The 22921-nt window shown below is 39.2% G+C and overlaps 1 protein-coding gene across 3 annotated transcripts in view; it reads right to left on the bottom strand.

Moving 5' to 3' along the window:
• Positions 1-22921, bottom strand: part of RAD54B (RAD54 homolog B) — a 71460-nt gene that overhangs the window by 10221 nt on the left and 38318 nt on the right. For all 3 annotated transcript variants that reach the window (XM_069779678.1, XM_069779680.1, XM_069779681.1), the window contains 7 exons: positions 17956-18156; positions 14504-14791; positions 11198-11360; positions 10252-10477; positions 2537-2744; positions 1853-1992; positions 968-1258 (listed from right to left, as the gene is read on the bottom strand). In XM_069779678.1, the coding sequence (XP_069635779.1) occupies positions 968-1258; positions 1853-1992; positions 2537-2744; positions 10252-10477; positions 11198-11360; positions 14504-14791; positions 17956-18156 (1517 nt within the window). The remainder of the gene's footprint in view (positions 1-967; positions 1259-1852; positions 1993-2536; positions 2745-10251; positions 10478-11197; positions 11361-14503; positions 14792-17955; positions 18157-22921) is intronic.

Genomic DNA, 22921 nt, shown 5'->3' on the forward strand with positions numbered 1-22921 from the left:
AGGAAGATGCTGTCATTAAGATTCAGTTATGCAACTGGAAATGAAGAAAAGCTATCAAGTAAAAACAATAAAATAGAAGAAATACAGGTGGTATTTTGCTGTAATTTGACAATCAATGTTTCACAGGGAGGAAAAAGCCAAACTACTCAAATGCCAAAACCACAATGGCAATAAATGACTTGCACATATAGTCCTTTTCATCCCTATAGTTTCTAAAGGCTTACGCTTTCACATACGAAAAATGTATTAATGCTTATAATATGAAGTAAAGGCAATGAACTTTACTTGGCAGTGTTGAAAGTTACAGGGAGGTCTGTGCTGTGGACATTCCTACAAAGTCATGAAGTACGTCTTTTAAGAAAGATTTACGTTTCCACCCACCTTACTTGGACTTTGACTAGTGGCCATAGAAGTTAGCATTATCAAGTTCTAACTATCACATTATTTACCTATAGGAATGAGAACATTTCTACAGAAATTACAAGGTGTACAGTGTGAAAGTGTCCCAGGAGAAGTGGAAATGGAGACATCTAGTACCACTGACATCTTGAGCCTGCAGCTCCCAGTGTCAGTGAGCTTGAGTGTGAAATTATCATGTGGACAGGGAGGTTTCAGGGGAACTAGCAGACAGAGTACACAGAGTAATCTCTAGCCAACAGTGTTCTTTGTAAAATTCACATTTATATGTATTTTTACAAATATTCAGAGGCAAGATTAAGAGTGAAAATACATGAAGAACAGGAAAATACCACAATGCAGTAGGAAACTGGTGAGATACCTTCCCTGAGTACATTCAAATTTCCTAACATTTATGTTTTTGAAAGCAGATCTCCTAAAGCAAGTTGTATGTGAGAAGAAAGTATGGAAATGACCTTAAGTAACATGCACATTGACCATAATATAGTTTTAGGGACCTCTGCCTGCTGAAATGACTAATTGCAGGCACCACCCCCATGCAAATAGATACCTTTATAGCTTTGAACAGAAGACACGGATGATTGCAAAGTTTTTTCAAAGCTCCTATACATATTAGGTGAGGACTGTTTTCTAGCCTGCCTTGTAGACAGGACCTGATAACTCGAGAACTAAGCAGTTTTTGATACAATTCAAGTTGCAGTGCTGTTGGTCGGCAGAAGATTATGCTCTCCTTTTTGGGGGGCAGAAATTTGTTTATAATCTCCTGTGTTCTCCTTAGAATAAAGAGTCCAGTGAGGCGTGTGAGTTCTGCTGCTCTTTTTTCTCCTAATTCCTTTTCCTCCTAAAAGAACAAAGCACAAAATTAATGATAATTTTGCATTTCATCACAGTAATTTTCTGTATGATTTTAATTAGGTATTTAAATAACATTTTAAAAGTATGATACCACTTTCTGACATGGGACTGTAATGACCAATTCTTCTCCAATTAGTACCACTGCATTAGCTTAGTTCTAGGTCTGGTTTCTAAAGTCTTAAACAAAGGAAGATAATGTCCCAGAAGACATCCAAGGCTTGAGTTATATTCTAGAATTTCTGGAGATGCAATAAAATCATGCAGAATTTGCAATGCTGTGCAGAAACTAAGAATGAATAAAGTATCATCACATGGTAATGCGCATGGCATTTTTGGGAATGCAGAGTGCTGGAGAACAATTTTTGCCTGCTAATTAATAGGCTGCTGAAATGACGTGATCTCAACAGGCATGTATTCCTCCTGCTTCCTTTGGAGAACAAGTGAATTTATTTCAAATAGGAAAGTGAAAAGCTTTTGTTACTATTAGTAGTCCTGAGCTTCATTTTATTCCATAAAAAGCAAATTTCACAGTGCTGTCTATGAATTTTCTTCTATAACTGTATTTTTTTTAATAATATACCTTTGTTGCTGAAGGTTCTCTAGATCTGACAATTGGTTCCTCATATATCTTTCTATATGAGGATAAAGAACCAAGTATTCCTGGATTCACAAACTCTATTAATGCATAAAATTCTTGCAAGTCATTTTGGATTGGAGTACCTGGAAAAAGAAAAACAAAAAATTCTGCATCTGGCAACTTTTTCTTGAAACTGACAGAACTACAATCATTGAAGGCAGGGTTTAATATTGAGAATGTATCTTGAAAACAGAGGTTTTGTTTCAATGTGAATTACTCAGAGTTCTGAATTAATCTAAAATTTTATCATGATTAATAAGCTAATTAAGACCTCCTAACCAAACAGACTGCACATCTAATTGTTTTGACAAAGGAATTAAAAAAGTCAAGTTCTAAATCAATTTTATTAAATAACTACAAAGGAAAACAATGACTGTATGCAGAATCCTGATTCCCTTACAGAAGTTCCCAGGCTCCTTGCCTGCCCCTGAAGATGGACAAATTATACATTTATTTAAAAAAAATGGAAATAATCTGTTTTTAGAAGACCCCAAATTTGTCCCTTTAACACCCATTGCCAAAATTTATACTATGCTCCTGCCATACTTACAATAAATATCTTTTTTCTTTACCCCAACCTAGCACTATTGACATAGTGAAATATTAAAAGTAACTATAGATACTAACCAGTAAGGATAATCCTCCTCTCACAAGACAGACTAGTGAGGGCTGTAGTTGTCTTAATAGAGCTATTTTTCAGACGATGTCCTTCATCACAGATTAGGAGGTTAAATTCTATAGCCTGAATTTGATCCAAAGATCGCAGTAGCATCTCATAACTGATTATCATAACTGAATAAAGTGGAGAAACAATGAATTCCTCTACCTTGTGGTCCTGCAGGCATAAAGGAAAATATATCATACAACTATTTCTTTGGAGATCACTCATCATACTCCTTAAACATCCAGTGTCTACAGAAATTTTTTCTAGCATGACACAAAACATTTACTATCTCCTTCATGAGTTTGGGTTATTGATTATTTCCTAATTTGCAAAGGAAATATGGGATCTGATACAGCAATTGAGAGTTTTACCACCTCATTAAAAGAAAATGTATTATTCTTTTAGGCCTTCAAATCCTCTGAGACACATTACTGTGAAGGTGAAAAGCACAGGCTCCCTGTAACAGCTTCCCAGTCCTGGCATTTAGGTAAGCTTCAAATGAATAATTAAAGCCAAGATAACGAAGAAGCATAAGTAGCTGCCTGTACGTTCACTTTGGGATCTCAAGCTGCAAGGTGCAGTAATGGGGTCCAGTAGGAAGTTACCACATTCTACCAAAATTCCCCCTGTAGTTTTGAATTGAATATGATATTATTGAATATGATATTATATGAATATTATTGAACCTGTTGAATAGGTTTTAGGTTTTAGATTTTAGAAGAGCAAACTGCAGCTCACTCAGAGCTCAGCTGAGAGGGATTCCATGGGAAGCTTCCATGGAGGACAAAGGAGCTAGTGAGTGCTGGGAGTTTTTCAAGAATACTCTCCTGGAAGCACAAAACCAGTTCATCCCCTTTAAACGTAAGGGACATAGGTGGAGCAAGAGACCCCCTTGTCTTAACTGCAAACTTCTGAATCTGCTCAAAACCAAGAGAGAAACATACCAGACGTGGAAAAGCGGATGAATACCCACTGAGAACTATGAGGTCATTGCCAGGGCATGCAGAAATGCAGTTAGAAAAGCAAAAGCTCAGCTCTGATTGAAATTGGCCAGAGATGTCAAAAACTACAAGAAAGGGTTCTTCAGGTACATAAACAGCAAGCAGAAACAGAAGGAAAATATCAGCCCACTGTTAAATAGGAGAGGTCAATTAGTCACCAACAATGCTGAAAAGGCAGAGGTTCTCAACACTCTCTTCACCGCTATCTTTACAAGCACTGTTGGGCCCCAGGCCTTGGGAACAAAAATCCAGGTTGATGCAAACGCAGACCCACCATCAGTGAAGGAAGAGTTGGTATGTGAATTATTACAGGAGCTTGACCCCTATAATTCAGTGGGCCCTGATGTTATCCACCCAAGCAGGCTGATGTCACTGCAGGGCCACTCTCCACAATCTTTGAGAAGTCGTGGAGATCGGGGGATGTCCCACAAGGCTGGAAGAAGGCTAATGTCACCCCCATATACAAGAAGGGCTTAAAGGAGGATCCAGGAAATTATAGGCCCATCAGTCTTACTTCAGTCCCTGGGAAAGTTATGGAATGAATCTTCCTGGGGAATATCACAAGTCAAATGAAGCACGTGGTCGGGAAAAGCCAGCACGGATTCACCAAGGGCAAATCGTGCCTGACAAACCTGATTACCCTCTACGACAAAGTAACCTTCTCAGATGATGTCAAGCAACCGGTGGACATTGTCTACCTGGATTTCTCCAAGGTTTTTGATATGGTTTCCCACAGCCTCCTCCTGGAGAAACTGATGTCTTACACTCTAGACAAGTGGTCTGTGTGGTGGGTGGGGACCTGGCTGACAGGCAGCACCCAGAGGGTGGTGGTAAACAGCTCCTTTTCAAACTGATAACCTGTCACAAGTAGGGTCCCCCAGGGATCAATACTGGGCCCAACGCTGTTTATTATCTTCTTAAGTGATCTGGATGATGGGATCAAGTGTAGCCTGATGAAGTTTGCTGATGATATATCAAACTGAGTGGGGAAGTGGACACTTCGGAAGGGAGAGCCACCCAGCAGGAAGACCTGGATAGGTTGGAAGAGTGGGCTAACAAGAACCTTATGAAGTCCACCAAGGACAAGTGCACCTGGGAAAATATAATCCAGGAGTGCAGCACAGCTGGGGAGCAGCTCTGCGGAAAGGGACCTGGGTATCCTGGTGGACAACAAGCTCAATATGAGTGAACAGCGTGCTGCTGCAGCAAAGAAAGCCAGCAGGATGCTGGGTTGCATCAACAAGGGCATCAGCAGCAGAGATAAAGAAGTCATTATCCCACTCTACTCAGCACTTGCCAGGCCACACCTGGAATACTGTGTTCAGTTTTGGTCCCTGCTATGCAAAAAAGATGTGGACAGGCTGGAGAGGGTCCAGAAAAGGGCCACAGAGATGATTAAAGGACTGGGAAGCCTACCATATGAGGAAAGGCTGAGAGAACTGCATTTGTTCAGCCTTGAGAAAAGAAGGCTTAGGGGAGACCTTATCACCATGTTCCAGGATTTAAAGGGTGGCTACAAAGAAGATGGAGACCCCCTTTTTACAAGGAGTCACATGGAAAAGGTGAGGCGTAATGGATACAAGTTACTCCTGGGAGATTACGACTGGACACAAGGGGAAAATTTTTCACAATGAGAACAATCAGCCATTGGAATAATCTCCCCATTGAAGTGGTGGGTTCCCCAACATTGGACACTTTTAAGATTCAGCTGGACAGGGTGCTGAGCCATCTTGTCTAGACTATGCTTTTGCCAAGAAAGGTTGGACCAGGTGATCCTTGAGGTCCCTTCCAACCTGGTATTCTATGATCCTATGATGATTCTATGATTAACTTTGTTACAAGCCCTTAACATTGATGGGTTGGCCAACAGGTAAGGACAGCCTGGGACTCAGAAAACAGAGCCCATAACCAGCCCCAGAAAACATGCCTGTCTACTGGCAAATAAATGCAATTGATTTCTAAACCCTGTATTACTAGTCAGAAAATGCCTGTGAGCCCCTCCACTCTTACATACCCTTCAAAACCTTTTCCTTCAATAGACATCAAGACTTTTGATGTCTATTGAAGGAAATAGACACACTAAATAAAAAGTCACTGTAATGTGACAGGGAGCTTCTTCCAAAAAACTTTCCTAGATATAGTTATATTTCTGTGCAGACTTGAGAATGTACTAGGATTGCTTACCTGTCTTGCAATTATGTGTAAAAATGGAAAAACCTACTGTGAGCACGCCCCTCACCTTTCTGCTTGGCTCCAGACACTAATTCCCTGAACAGTCTTTCCTATTTCCTAATGGTGTTCACTAACTAAGCAGGCTACGGGTGCAGCTGACAAGCTGAAGGACCTCTTTAATTGTGAAAGCAAATCAAGCTAGAGCCTCAGAATGTATTTTTATTTTCAGACCAGATCAGTTACCAAACACAGACAACTAAGTCTGGAGCCAGATGGTGTAATATACTGTAAAAGCAGCACCACTTAATTATCACAATCTTCAGAGCCCCCTGGTAGGTGATTCAGATGAATCTAGGGGCCAAATCTGGTGCATTAATCTCATAAAGTACCTTGTGGTAGATCAGTCCCCACACACTGCTCACGAAGAGGTGCAGCACGCATAGGAGGAAGCAAGGAGTAGTGAGGAGCAGGTAATGAGGGCATGCACCAATTTCCCCAGGTGTTTGGATTGGACCTGAGCATATCTGTTGTTTCCAGGACTGTAGTTAACTGCCTGTATTCTGGCCAGTATTTTTACTGGCATTTTCAGAACAGGAGCAGAAATTTTCCCAACACAGGAACAGAGACACAGAGGAGCCCTGTAGGCAACACCCAATGTGGTCCCTGCCCAGTATTCAGGCTCCACACTGCAGCCCTGAAGACAGAGGCAATGCCTCTCTGACCTTCTCTTGGGACGGCACCAGAAGATACCCAGGGTTCAGAAACCATTTTGTTTCCCTACACTTTCAGGCTGTGAGCTGAGACTACAGGGAAAGTGCTGAGGCACTCAGGAACTGCCACCAATGTCCCTCCCCTGGTAAATCATCAACTCTTCCTGACTGTTTGAACCCCTTATAATACGTCAGGACTCTCCTCCTTTTTTTTCAAGCCCCCTGCAGCCAAATATAATATATTCCCTGCTGTATATAACAACAGCAGTGAATGATAGACTAAAAATTAAAATAAATTTACAAGCTAATTTCAAGTAATTAATTTATCCTCTTAACTGGCTGCAAGATATGTATGTATTACAGCCTCCATTTTCATGATTACCCAAAGTGAGTTGACAGGTTTAAGCAAGTTGCCTGGAGCCACATATGGAGCAAATGTCAATCAGTATTAGAGCTCCATAATGTCCCAGACTTACTCGTTGAACAGACCTTTCTTTGCACTAGTCCAAATCCAATGTAGCTGGTGAAGTGTAAATTAAAAAATGCTGAATCATGAAGCAATGTAAACCTTTAATTAATTAATTCTCCAGATATTTTGACTTAAAAACCAAACTAAAACAACTCCAGTAGAAGAGATACTCTGCAAACAGAAAAAGGAGTTATTCTCTCAAACAGGTCTCAGATGCTGATAATATGGATTAACAAGACCTAAATGCAACCTTTGTGGGGACACCTTCATTTTAAAAGCCATGTCCTCTACATATCATTTGCATTTTAACAGAAGTAAACTGTAATCACATTTTAAAAGCAGATAATGTCCTGGTTTTTTGAAGAGTCTGTTACTGAAGGGTTAGGATCAGTTCATGGTGCTTCAGCATGAAAGTGAGGAAAACATGCCTAACATTTTAAAAAGTCTGCCAGTTCTTTGAATGTATTCCTTATAGGCAAGAATAGAAAAAACCTTTGAGACAAGCTCTTCCTTTTAAGTTATACTGGTGAAATAACAGTATGGTAATTGCTGTTTTTCCAGAGAAGATAGACAGTAAATTATTTTGAAATACTCATTATACCCCAGGCAAGTCATATTGTGTCTTCCTTTTGCATGACAATGTATTCCTTGCTATTTGGGAACACAATCTTAAAAGCCTCTGAGTGTCCTAGATCCAAATGGCTCCAATGAGATGAGTAAGAATATTAAAGTCATTTAAATGAAAAGAAAATGAAAGCTACTGTCATTTTGGGTCACAGTAACTGTCAGCAAATTCAGGTTTTCTCCTCCTAACATTATTCATAAAAACTGCAAGAAAATGATCAATTATTTCTAACTACCTTTTCAGGTAAAAATGTTGCCATATTATATTTTGCCTTGTATCCACTTCTTTTAGAAACTTCCGTATTTCTCAACCTAACCTATATTACATTACAGTTCCTGACAAGTCAGTTTGCTTCATTTCCACATCTTGAAACAAGTTACTAAGAAAAGTAAATGATGCAAAGAGCACCTATTACATGTGGATTGTTCTCAGTGGAAGATGAGTATGTTCAATAATTTCAAGGGTTTGACAATAATGAGTGGAATTCAAAGAAATAATTACTGTTACAAAATTTTGGATGCTCTTGTCCTGGTTTCGGCTGGCTTAGAGTTAATTTTCTTTCTAGTAGCTGGTATAGTGCTGTGTTTTGGATTCAGTATGAGAAGAAGGTTGATAACACACTGATGTTTTCAGTTGTTGCTAAATAATGTTTATACTAAGTCAAGGATTTTTCAGCTTCTCATGCCCAGCCAGCAAGAAGGCTGGAGGGGCACAAGAGCTGGGAGGGGACACAGCCAGGGCAGCTGACCCAAACTGGCCAAAGCGGTATTCCATACCATGTGATGTCATGCCCAGTATATAAACTGGGAGGAGTTGGCTGGGAGGGGTGGATCACTGTTCAGGGACTGACTGGGCATCGGTTGGCAAGTGGTGAGCAATTGCATTGTGCATCACTTGTTTTGTATATTCTAATTATTTTCATATTATCATTTTCATATTATTATTATCATTGTCATTACTTTCTTCCTTTTCTGTCCTATTAAACTGTCTTTATCTCAACCCATGAGGTTTTGGGGGTTGTTTTTTTTTCAATTCTCTCCCCCATCCCACTGGGTGTGGGGATTGAGTGAGAGGCTGTGTGGTGCTTAGTTGCCAGCTGCCGTTAAACCACAACAGCTCTATAAAAGAGTTTAAAAACAGTTTGAAAATTTCCATTTCATGTGAAATATTCACTCTTCCATACAGACAATAAGGATAATGCGAGAAACTAAAAGCAAATTTGATTGATGTAAGAATCACGTTATCTTTAGAATGAAGTACTATTTGTTTCTTCAATCTACTTGTATGGAACTATTAGATTAAAAAATAAATTTGGAAAATATATATCTTTGTTGCAAGCACCAATGCAGATACTATAAGTTCTCCACTTTCTCCCACTGGCACAATTCAAATATATAGGACCAAGGAAAAAAGTAGGGGTACAGCAGACTGCTGAATGTAGATATAGAAACCACTGTTTGCTAAACAACTTTTCTTTCTTTTCTGCTGTGAATGCCCACTCCATATGGACATGGGGACCAGAAGTTTCAGGAAAAGAAATACTGGATGGTGAATTATTAAAAAACAGAGCTTGAATCTGAAAGCTTCAGAAACATTAACAAAGGCATGAACAAGTCTCCTGTTCACAGTTTCATAAATGCTGGTCCTGAGGGGACCCAACCCTCTGACCGAGATATTAAGCCATGCTTAATGGGAAAAATTTATATGGCAAGAAAGCTTTACTGGATAACCAGAGCAAGATGCGGCTCTCCTCCAGAGAAAGCCCTCAGTCAGTGATGCTACAGCCTCACTCCTTGTACTCCCTTGTATTTCACTTGGCCAGGTGCTTTCCTGCCTGATGCGGTCAATAAAGGTCTCTGAAGCACAGTCTGTGCTAGAACTTTTAGTCTTTGCATAAAGGACAGAGAGAGTTTTGTGTTTCAGAAATAAAGGCAAGACCCTAAAGGTATACCAAGGAGATTAAAAGATTACATTCTTCATCAGCACATGGGATTCATCCAGGCACTACAGGAACTTGGGAGTGTCATTACCAGTGGGAACAGCTCCACTATAGGAGGGGACAGGGATCGGCATCATCCTGCTTCTTGATTAAGATTTGTACTTGTCTGCATTCTTCTAGAGACAAGAGATATTCACATTGTCTAACACTGAGACTCTAGGCTTCTATCTTATGAGACTTTAAATCAGCCCTACAGAAACCTAATTCTTGACAGCGACAGTAAAGGGAATAACCTTCTGAAGTAACCTGAACCAGATAGCCAAAACAAAGAGGAAAAAGTTTTCAGTACAGAACAAAAGCAACTACCACAGAAATGGAGTACAAGTCAGTCAAGGTAGATGCTCTGGTACATAAAGCAGGGAAGGTGTGCACTTTGATAGACAACAGAAAGCTGTTTCTTAAACCGAAGAGGCACATGGAGGAGCATGTCAACTTTTACATCTTCAAAGGTGAAGCCTGAGGAAAGATAAGACAGACATATTCTACACAGGCAGGTGAGCTTGAGTTATGACCTGGTTACTGACAGCTAAATGCTCATATGGGCAATTACCTGAAGGAGAAATAAAGTATTACAAACAAATATGAATAGAGAATTACTAGTTTTGGTCTCTGGTTTAAAAAAAAAAAAGAGGGAAAAAAAAATCACAAGTCCTATATTCTGAGCCAAGTATGACCTAATCCCCTTTTGGAAATAAATCTTACCTGATCAACTGTAAAGACTTTGATCCTTTCACTTCCCAACCACTTCTGAAATTCTTTTTTCCAGTTTTTTACCAGACTCCCAGGGGTGACAATTAGTGCTCGCTTTAGTACAGGTTTGCATCCATAGACCCCCTGACGCAGAAGAGTCCAGACAAGTGCAATGCATTGCAATGTTTTTCCTAAACCCATTTCATCAGCAAGAATAGCTCCAAATCTGCCACTAACTCTGTAAGATATAATTAGGCAGTGGTAACATTTTAAAAGACATAGCTATAGTTATTTACAACTGGTTTAGGGAATTGCTTCTTGTGGTTGTTTTCTGAAGTATAAAGAACCTATTTACGCTTATTATGCTTATTATGCTCTACTGTATGTTTTCATTAGGCTATACCAATAGACCTTAGAGTGAAACTCCTCATTTTCTAGATTAATGCATTAGTCCTCCAAAACCAAGTAGTTTAAATCTTCTTATAGAATTAAAAATATTACCTAGTACTTTTAAAACTTGTGTATATCTTAAGGAATCTATGACTTGAGAAAACACTTTTGAAAATAGTACTGTATTTTTTCAACAGGTTGGTATAACAGCTTCTTTATTCAAAATGCCTGGATTATAAATTATATGAATAATCATGAATAATATGAATTATAAAACCCAGAAAGCAGCGTGCTTTAGCATGGGTTACATGGTATCTGTGTTTACAAGACTTGGTATTTGCAGTAGAACTTTTGGTGCACTAGCTTCTCATCACATCTGGCAAAGTCACAGCAAGCATGATGTTACACACAGGTCAGAAAAAACTTATGCAACCTTTACTTGGGGAAAATTACTAATACGAGTTCACTGAACAGTTGCTCAAATCTTCCCATTCAAATTGCCTAATTTTGAACATGGGCATGAAAATATTACAGGCATTGAAAGCCAAAAGAATAATTATTTTCTTACCTCATTCCCATTACACATTCATACAGAAATATAATTCCTTCTTTCTGATGTGGTCGGAGGTTATTTGCAATGTAAGGATCCACAACTACATCCACCATAGGTAAACCAGCCTTATTGAACATCCACTGATGACTTGCATTTGGTTTTGGCATAACTAGAGAATCTTGAAGTTCAAAATATATGCAAGCATTGCACAAAAACGTTATTTTTAGTCTGTTACCAAAGGGTATTATTTCTCTAACTCGGCTACAGAATAAAGTCAATAATCTAATGACTGCTAAAAATACTGTTTAATATATTGACCATTCTCAGACAGAAAATGCATTTACCAACAGAGCATCTAGATAGCCTTCAAAATAAAGATCCTTTCATGGAGATTTCCCAGATTGTTTGCACTTTTCTCAAATGTAAAGGTGACAAACTGAGAAATCTGAGTATTTCTTTATGATGAGGTAAAACTGCCTACATAATAAATGTTGCATGATGACTTTGAATGCATAGAGTTAAATCAGAAGAAGTTCTAAAAGGCTTCTTAAAGGAAAGTTTAAGAAAAAGAACATAAACAATGACCTACATAAAGTCTAGACACTACATTTCAAGGGGATATTATTGTAGCTGCCCAGAAAGGCTTCTCTGCCTGAGAAACAGAGATAAAAAGACAATGATTTGTTTAAAAAAAGGGAAGGACTGAGAGTGAGCTGACAAAGGCTGCCACAGTGCATGAATAAAAGAAGTTGACAGGTTTGAAGGCATACAGAGGCAAAGAGAGCATGAAGTATTGGGATATATCCTTTGGCTACATCTAAATAACAGTTTTGCTTGCCATAATTTGTTTACAAACTCTAACGTCATAATTTTGCTAGACAGTGTCCATACTGGGTTGCTTATATTGATGCTACACATCTGCACTGAAAAGTTGTATTGTCAGAGGACGGAATGAGAAAGCAATTTATAGCTGCTGGTATTTTTATGTCACTGGAGTAGATCTATATTGATAATTTATTCATGGGAATAGGTTGGTTGACAGCTTGTATCATTCAGGGAGATTTTGTTTCCTACTGACAAAGGGCTGAGTTCTGATAAATTATATCAAATTGCATGCCTATATATATAAAAGCCAGTGGTGACAAACAAAGATAACTTTTCTGACAATATTTTGCAGCCTCAGAGATGGGGAAGAAACAAGGCTTAGATGAGCAATGGACTAAAACCTTAGAAATCATACTTGGAAGACATGGCTCTACGTCTTTGTCACTGTGCTGTTCTGCTGAGCACAAGGATAAATGGCTTTCCATTTTGAAGAAGCTGCATTTTAATTATCTACTGGCATAGGCCTCAACATGAAAACCTCAGAATGCTCCAGTACCAAGGTGTCCTGGTTTTGGCTGGCATAGAGTTAATTTTCTTTCTAGTAGCTGGTACAGTGCTATGTTTTTGAGTTAGGTATGAGAAGAATGTTGATAACACACTGATGTTTTCAGTTGTTGCTAAGTAGTGTTTGGTCTAAAGTCAAGGATTTTCCAGCTTCTGATGCCCAGCCAAGAAAGCTGGAGGGGCACAAGAAGTTGGGAGGGGACACAGCCAGGACAGCTGACCCAAACTGGCCAAAGGGGTATTGCACACCATGTGACGTCATGCCCAGTACATAAACTGGGAGGAGTGGGGGCAGGGGGATCGCCGCTGGGAGACTAACTGGGTGTCAATTGGCAGGTGGTGAGCAATTGCATAGTGCATCACTTGTATATTCCAATCCTTTTATTATTACTATTGTAATTTTATTAGTGTTACCGTTATTAGTTTCTTCTTTTCTGTTCTATTAAACCGATCTTATCTCAATGCACAAGTTTTACTTCTTTTCCTGATTTTCTCCCCCATCCCACTGGGTGGGGGGGGAAGTGAGTGAGCAGCTGCGTGGTGTTTAGTTGGTGGCTGGGGTTAAACCACAACACAAGGTCCTGGTCTAGGAAAGTAACTCCACTACTTCTGAAAGAGCTTATGCAACAAGGTGTTTATTTAAACTACGTGATTCTCCTGTGTAAGCAACACTAATGACTGACAGTCCAACCTACTGATGCGTTGAGGGCTCTCCATATCAGGCAGTTTAGGGAAATCTCATCGGAGGTACTCAAACTTGCCAGAAGAAAAGTCACAGGAGACAAAGAACTAGAATAAACCATAGCTTTTTGACAGACTAGTGCAAAAATAACAAAGAAGTTAGTGTGAGTGTTGAATATATCGGGTCTTTGACAGATTTTAGGTTAGAAAGATAATGTAGTATCATGCAACCACAGGAAAGAACATCCTTAGGCACAACATAACCAAATTGAATTCAGACCAGAAGATGGTGTTAATAAGGCTGCTCTTACAAAAGGGCCAATGATAACACTAATTACCACTTGATTGGGATTTCATTGTTTATTTACATAGCAGCCAGGTAGCAGCTTTGAAAAGTCCCATAGTATCAGGATATGAGTTAAGAAGTAGCATGGAGGTAAAACTATAGTAAGAATGTAGAACAAACTTTCATTTTTTTTACATACACATTGCTCTGCTTAATAACATTTCTTTAAATTCATTTTTATCTTCCATCTGAAAGATAAAGCCATCAGCAGAACATAGCTCCTAAATGGTTGGTTATTGACAGACAAAAGAGTATTTCTCATTTCAATAAGCAATGCCACTCCCTGCGGCTATCCTGTTTACAGGATCCCTCTTATACAACTGCTTAAGCAGCCTGTTTCTACACAATTTGTGAACTCCCATGGCTCTTCACCACATGGTAATTCTAGCATTACAACACAAAACTTTTATTCCAAAATAAAATGAGTTTGGGCAGTGTAGTTACACTCGCTGGCTGTGAAGGATCAGGCACTGTCAGGAGCAATTCTTTGAATCAAGCTTAACCTCTCTATTACTGATCCTCCACTGTAATTACTGTGCTGCCATATTATATCAGTGCTTCACTGACCCCAGCAGGAAGCTGGAACTCATCTAGAACTTCTAGCATGTGTCAGACTGTTTCTCTGATCAATAAACTCATTTTTCTTGGCAAAATTCTCAGAAACCGCTCTAACTTGTTTTTACAGCCATCTGTAACAACTATGGGGAACTTTATGCAGTGCAGAGTATTCCACTTGTTAGATACACGCATGATAAAATCCTAACATGGTATTGATAGAAACACTAGGCCTGTATGTCAGAAATACTTCAGTAATACATGGGGAACATGAAAATTTTGGTTACACATTCAACATTTTTTTTAAGAGCCACAGGATGCTTAAAGAAACTTAAAAATCTGAATCTTACTTGAAGCATTTGGATCGTGGCGAGGTTTGTAGCTTTGAGAATCTTTGAGCATATTCTCTTTAGTATTGGGCTGAGAGACACTTTTGAATGGTTTACAGAATGGTTTCATATTAGTTTGAGAAAAAGCAGTTGGGACTGTGTCATGCGTCCCTATTCCAGCCTGAAAACACCTGCCACTGCTGAAGTCATCTGCTGAAATTACACCCATCACTTCAATTTCTTTTCCTCCAACCATCAGTGTTTGACCTTCACCAAGACTGTCTAGCTCTTTAGATTTATATCCAGTACCTAAAAGAATGTAAACAATTTATCGATTAGGACAACACAGCAAATACTACTTCCTTAACACCAGTACTCATCTGCAGGAAGCAAAAACAAAACTGTGAACAGGCATTTGATTCCTAAGCATTTGAATTTTTACACACAGGAACTCATAAAGCCTTTCCCTCCTTAACACAGATTGAAACTTGAGTGCTAATAATCAGACTTAGATAGTGGAATGTGTGAGCAAATATTCAATCATCCTCATCTACAATTGATTCTACTGAATGTCAAATATCCATTTAAGGGAATTTTTAAAAAAACAGCCCCATGTCATAAAATCTAGCAGCTTGCCTTAGTTTTAAACTTGTTCAAAACTAATGACCATTCTAGGTCCTTTTTCCTTCCTTTCCAACAAGAACACCACTAGCTCCTCTTGCTATTGATCTAAACAGAATAGTCTACTTTTAAAATCATTCTAAATTGGCTTTTTACAATTAAGGATTCAAATGCATCTGAAATCTTTACTTCTACACATGCTCTGGAACATATATGCTCTGATTATTGCCAGGATTTATCAATCAGCTCAATAGTTTGTTCGTTCAAAAACCTACCAGGGACGTGATGCATTTTTCTATGTCCCCTCAGGGAGTCCATCAGGTGGGCATTCTCAGAGCAGCCACCACATACCATCAGTCTCATTACAAAATACAGCTACAGCTGCCACTTTCTTTTAAGATAAATATGTAGGGAAGAGTGGTGGTTCCTTCTTTTAAATAGCATTCTAGTTATTGAAGCTCTCACATAAGAAACAGGAGGCATATATAATTTATTTTCTTAACTCAAAGAGGTCAAAGCCACATCTGTACCTCAGAATTAGAATCAGGCACGTTCTTTACCCCAATTGTTGAATTTGTGCCACTTTGGATAAACAGGCTTAGATCCTTAGTTGGGCCAAAAAAATAAAAAGCATGACTGTGTAGACCAGCAGTTAAAGCACCTACCTGCAAAAGAGGCAAAGCCTCCCAAGGTTTTACACATATTTTATCCAACAAACACTACCTATAAAGACTGCTGGGAGCTGTTTGCAAACTCATGTCTCCCATTTCTAGGAATGTGGAAGGTTGGAAGGTAAAGATCTGGATACGAATTCTTGTAAGAGACAAAATTTGCTGAGGTGTTTCACAGTCAAAGCAAGTGTTGAAAAATAGCCTGGCTAAAACGGAAGGGGAGGTGGTTTTCTTCCCCTCCTCTAAATGTATTCAAAAAGCACACGGCGAACCTTGTTTTGTTCTTGAAAGAACACCACTTGCTTCCAGGAAAGAGCTGAAGATGCCTGAACACAGGAGAATGCACGTGCCTTCCCAAACGAGGTGCCTGGGGAGGGCATTTATGACCTCTCTTTTGCTCTGCATTTTTGTTTTGTGTTATTATCTCAGCATAGCTTCAGGCTGAGCATACTGAACACAGGTGTATCCTTGTACAGGATCTTTTGGATTCCAGCCTGAAGAGTCTAATTCTAAGGCAGGATGGGCTTTAAGGGTAGCTGGGAACTTAGGAAAGGCAAAAAGCAAACCTATAAAGGTCAAACGTTTACGCAGCTACCAGAAATAACTGTTTCTATAACATACAGCAAATTACAAGAAAGCACTTCCTAAATTCTTTGTAATACATTACTAAGGAATTAGGACATTTGCAGGGGAGAAAAGCAACATGTTCTGCTGCCTCGAAAACAAGCTACAGCCTGTGTTGGTTTTAGGTTTCCATGCCCCTTCTTAGATGCAGCCCTGGTATGCCTAAAAAAATAATAATAATAATAAAAAAAAATCTTCCTTTGCCCTTTTCTTCCCATTTAAAAATAATAATTCTGGATGGTCATTCACATTCACTGTAAACTTCCTAGTATTAAATACAATTTTGGAGGTAAGCACCACTACCGGACTTTTCCTTCTCACTCAATGGCCTTGTAGAATAATTGCAGAAATGTAAAACTTACACTGCTTAAATTGGTCAATTTATGATTTTCCTAGAATCAACAACTATCGAAAGCAACTCCGAATGGGCAAGTTAACACCAATGACACTGGCATCATTGTGCTCCCTGACACCATCAAACACAGCAAAAAGACTTTTACTAGCAAAAATCAGAATATTCCTTTTTCTATTGTGTTTTCTGCTAATTCAAGAAGACATGACTTGAAAAAAAACACAAGAACAACAGGGTGGTGGCTGATGCATTCCAAGCATTACTCTCTTTCTCTCTGCCTTTTTCAAAAACAAGCAAGTCTGTACATATATTGCTTTGCTATAAATAAATGCAAATTAACTTCTAAGTCACAGACTGATTTGCAAATCAAAACTGCCTGGTCCTAACAAGGCTCACAATGTCATGACCGTAACATAAGAGCAGACAAGACATCTCAGCCCTAAAATTAATCAAATTATATTTTGTAGCAACACTGTCCAATCCTACTCCCTTACAAAATATCTTTGGCTCAGTTAGCAAAGTTAATTCTTGCTTTGCTTTCAATAAAAAATTACTGCTTGAAGTTGACTGCAGCCTATAGTTTGCAAGTCTTATTTTTAACTCTGATATCAACCCAAACTGTGTCTTAACAGCAGCAGCTGCTGCTAAAACTACAAGACTAAAAATTGCTACACAGTTGACTTTGGCTGGGCTGGAAAATGTTGCTGTTCGCTTGTCTTTCCAACAAAGATAGTATTTTTAGCTGTTTGACTGGCTGAAAAGTACAGATCCAACCTCTGACATTCCCAGTTGCCGTACTACTGACTGGAATATCTACAAGAAACTTCTCTGTGTATCTTTCCCTAATTCTAACACCTTCTCTAATGCATTATGTGAGCAACCGAAATCAACTACTCATCATCCCTCATTTGGCATCTCCGCTGAATTAGTACAGCCGTTCATTTCCAGATCCTCTCCTTGGACTAGCATTTGGTGTTTCTGTGAATAACGTTATTCAGCCTCCCCCATGCATCTGCCTTATATGTAAGAAATATAAAGCTTTCTTTCCATCTCCTTCTCCCCCCCAAAACCTACTAGTTTTTCATCCTGTGGTCGACATTGGTATGGAGAATTCTACATTATCTAAAAAGCTGTGTCTCTGTTAATCAAAGCACAATAATTTTAAGCTAGTTGTTCACTTACACAAGTATGCAAATCTACAGTACCTCTTCCAATGTCTTTGCCTTCCATATCTTTCAATATTACTGACTTTCCTTTTGTAATAAGAACAGCATCGCCTTCCCACTTCTTGTGCTTTTTCTTTGATGCCTTACACCACACAACACTGAAATATTTCGCAAGGCAGTCAGGTTCTTCCTGAGCTGCTTCTTCCTTTGCTGCCCCTAATGTTGGCAAATACAGTGCATCTAAAAGGGAAATAAAATAACAAAGAATATCTCAGGTCCTCTTGATGAAGTGTACAGTCATTTGCATTTCAAACAAATCAAGGACAATCTATGCATTCATCTTATATAAACAAAGTAGTGTACTTCCTGTCCTGGGCCACTTATGGTTAGGTTTGGACTGAGACAGAACAGCACATCCTGAAAAAGGAATCATGAAATTGTTTTTGGAAAAGCACATTACTATTAAACTAATACAATGAACGTTTGTAACAAATTCATTTTAACATGTTCTGGTCAGATCTGTCATTATCACAACCCTTTGTGCCCCACATTGGGCACCAAAAAGGACTATCGTGGTTTAACCCCAACCACCGACTAAGCACCACACCGCTGCTCACTCATTTCCCCCCACCCAGAAGGATGGGGGACAGAATCTGGGAAAAAAAAATTAAAACTCGTGGGTTGAGATAAGAACAGTTTAATAGGACAAAAAAGGAAGACAATAATAATGATAATAATAACAGTAATAAAATGACAATAATAACAAGAAGAAAAGAATTGGAATATACAAAACAAGTGATACACAATGCAATCGGTCACCACTGGCCGACCGATGCCCAGTCAGTCCCTGAACAGTGATCCACCCCTCCCAGCCAACTCCTCCCAGTTTATATACTGGGCATGACATCACATGGTATGGAATACCGCTTTGGCCAGTTTGGGTCAGCTGCCCTGGCTGTGTCCCCTCCCAGCTTCTTGTGCCCCTCCAGCCTTCTTGCTGGCTGGGCATGCGAAGCTGAAAAATCCTTGACTTTAGACTAAACATTATTTAGCAACAGCTAAAACCACCAGTGTGTTATCCACACTATTCTCATACTGAATCCAAAACACAGCACTATACCAGCTACTAGAAAGAAAATTAACACATCCCAGCCAAAACCAGGACAGTACATTAGTAAGAGAGCTCCTGATTTGACATACAAGATGACAAGAGTGGAGAAAGAATAGAAGGGAAGACTGGAAAAAAACAAAAGGGAAGCAAACATAGGAGAAAATGAAAACAAGGTCCTGGTGCTGGGCAATGTTCTGGAAGCACGGGTAGGAATACAGAACTCAGGAAAGGGAGCAAAGGAGGCCAGTAACCAGACCTGCAGCTGAAGTCATTAGTACTAAGTGGCAGAATAACTGTAATAATGCAAAAGATTATTTCAACTCCTTTCCTTATATCCTTTAAAAACAAGTAATTGTGCAAATCCTGAAAGAGACCATCTCTTCAGTTTGCAGCAACTCAAATGTTGTTATTAGGCTTAGATTGATTTAGATTTGGCAGCAGTTACCTAATTATAAGTGTCACGGACATAAATATTAATAGGACGTACTTAGGTTAATAAGGTTAAGAAATCATAATAGAACAGACAGCAGTTGATTATAATATCGATTAAGAATAAACACATGCTTTCAAGTGTCAGCAATCTGACATAAGTAATGGTAGATAAGTCCCCAGCATTACCTAAAGGAGTATCTGTAGCATTCCTTTTCAGCACATGCACAGCTTCAAAGGGAGAATCAGACTAATTTTCATTAAAATACCCTTGCATGCTGGTTAAAGGCTTAAATCGGTTTGCTCCTTTGATTCCATCTGGGATTCTACACCATACAAATCTGTTACAAAAAAGTGCTTATGCCACAGACTAACCATTCCAATTTCCAAGTGTGCTGGTATTTAAAGGAGAAGTGGCAAGAGTAAACTTTTTCTCACAATAATAGTCCAATAAAGAGGCAACTTTATCAGTTCTACATCAAGTCTACACATTCTTAAAACTGCAAAACACTCTTAAGTTACATGCCTAAAATGAGTGCAATTTTTCAGACTAGCGTTTACTAAAAATATACTATCAAAATGAAAAATGCTATATTTATTGAATAGAATTTTCTTCCCAAAGGTCTCTGAAAGTTTTACTGTCTGTATAGAACTCTATGCTAACACAGAGCCTAACGTAGATAGGATTTTCCATAGGTGGACATTTCTTCAGGGCATTAGCCAACATCTGTAGTGTTTCATGTGACAGATGCCCCCATCTCCAAGGGGTAACAGAGCAGCTACTGAACACTGGCATACCGCAGAAGGATGAGAAAAAAGAACAGAGCATCTCTTTTTGAAATGTAGGGGATTCTTTGCAGATGAAACCTGGGAAATGAGCCAGAGAGCAAGAAAAAAATCCTTGCAGATTTGCAAAAGGTACATTAGCTCTATTGGATCTTCAGCAATCACAAGTGATAAGATTTGGAGGAGTGAAGGAGGGGCGGGGGGAGAAAACCTGTACACTGCTAAAAATACAAAGGACTAATTTGATTCTGTATTGAGCTTCTAACTGTAAACTGATTCAACAATATAAATACAAGACTGTTTTCTCTTTGCTTTTCAAACTGATTCTCTTAGTTTAATCAGCAACTTCTTCCTCGTATTAAGATTTTAAGTAACTGTTACTGCAAAAACTGGAGATTTCATTGCAGAACTTTCTTCTTCTCGCTTGAAGGACAGCCATCCATAAACAAATGACCACCTCCTTGTCTCCTCTGCTGACCTCCCACGTGAGTTTGGTGACCCCTGAGATATGTTTTATGGTCACTGCTCTTTTACTCAGGGAGTCCTGCACGGTGCTATCTGAATCCAACCAGTAGATTAACTTTCAGGTCAATATCAATTCTTCAAACACTTCTTATCCCTACTTCATTTAAAATAATATGAAAACCAATAATTTAGAAACAGAGCTAGAAACTGCTAACGTTTTGTAATAGTGACTTTTGCCAAAGCAACCTGCCCCCCGTGAGAAGCAAACCAGCACCAATATTCCATATAATACTACCATGTTCCTACAGGAAAACTGAAAAACAACAGCCTCTGCCATGCTCAGATGTCATCCCTCAATTTGTCTTCTGAATTACCATGATTTCTTGTTTATAAAAATATCCAATAACGATTTGTTTCTATGGTACATCAAGTATTCTCCTTTTACCTATAACTACAGGATAGTTTCAGATAAAAGTGTTAAGGTGTATTTCTTTTATAAAAATTAAGCATTTTAATGCAAAAATAATTACATCATCTCAAAATTATCTTACATAGAATTCCCTTGAATAGAAAACTTTAACCTGTTCACCAACAGTGCTGATCAGGTACTTGCATTCAACCTTCTTTTTGTCATTTTTGTTTGTATTCAGCATCACACCTATTTAACTTCAAAGATTTATTCCAGTGCAGTAGAAGAATATCCAAATTTGATAAATACACTGTCAGGAACTTTTCAGGAACTGAAGTGAGACTAGTATGGTATGCACAGGGACTAAGTTCAGTCTTAGATACAGAGGTATAGAGAGCAACGGTTTCAACAGTAAAACCCTTGCTGCACTGACCTTAGACAGTATCTTAAACACAGCTGGGTTTGCTGAGACCCTAGAAGATAAACTGCAATTGTAAATTCTGAGCTCTGCTGTTAATCAGTTTGGACTGAAAATAATAAGTAACAGGAACTATGTGTACACCACAGTATGAGAAAGATGAGGAAATCATGCCGACTCATTTCTCTCCCAAACAGCAAACTTCCCAGCCTGGCAGTGCGGTTTTCTTAACCATGAAGAAACTCTAGCAAGTGGCATGTCTTTCCTCCCAGAATGAAGGACTTGGGAACTTTAAAGACATGGCTAATAAGGCTTTGAAAAGCTTCCACAGATAAAAAAAGCTTTCTCTCTCTGGTTGAGAAAGCAAGGGCTTAAAGTTTCAAGATATAAAACATAGCCTAGTTGATATGAGGAAAAGTTTCAGCTGCCTGAGGAAGGTGATGATTTACAGAAAGTGGGATGGGATCCAGGAGAGGGGACAGGGGAGCATTCCAATGGCAAACTAGTTTAACCTGTTTCTGATGAGCAGGATTTAGAGAAAATGCATCGATTAAGTGCGTTAGGTTACTCCCAATGCACCAAGAAAACAGCTGCATTATGAAAGACCACAAAAGGTAATGCAAACATGCATTTTCAGTAGACTGTACACCCTAGCTTGCAGCACTGTAAGTATGCGTTAGGGTAAGGAGTGCAGCATGCTCCAGCGAGCGGGGCACTGGACACCTCGGCCTGAGGTGTGGTTTAATGGATGGCTTAACCCCATCCAACTGCAGGCTGCTGCCAAAGCCCAAGAGCTCACCTTTCCTTCCCTCTCCCCTCTGCTTCTCACCCACCAGCTGCAGGCAAGCCAGTTCAATGAATCCCATCAGCAACTACAGTCAATGCAGGGAAGGGATATGTGTGGTTTGGAACAAGGAGACCGGGAGGCTGCCCCTTTTTTTGTGGCAGCTACTGTTAGGTTGGGGTGATTTTGAAACCATGGGACCTGTCAAGTTTCCTGACATCTCCATACCTGAACTTGTATGTTGTAAGCACGTATGGAACGACAGGGAGTTTACCCTCAGATGCTCTGAATCTTCTAAATAAAAAGCACTGTTGCAATGCAAAAAATTAAAATTTAAAGAAAACAACTTTGATTCAAGTTGTGCTCTATAGCGCTGAGAAATAATTAAAAAAAAGACAGGGAGGGAGCAAAAAATCTGGACTGAGGTAAAAGGCGATTTGGGCTGGACTGAGGTAAAAGGAGATTTGGGCTCTGAATGAATCACAGCCAAAACTCGATGGCAGTGCTCTGCTGCAGCCTCTGCAGCCACTCTGCATGCGTGCCATCAATCTGCTCCACAGAGCCAGCATCATCTCTGTCTTCTGAGCAAAGGAAGTAATCAAA

This window comes from Haliaeetus albicilla, chromosome 3 (assembly GCF_947461875.1).
Source record: "Haliaeetus albicilla chromosome 3, bHalAlb1.1, whole genome shotgun sequence".
NCBI lineage: Eukaryota > Metazoa > Chordata > Aves > Accipitriformes > Accipitridae > Haliaeetus > Haliaeetus albicilla.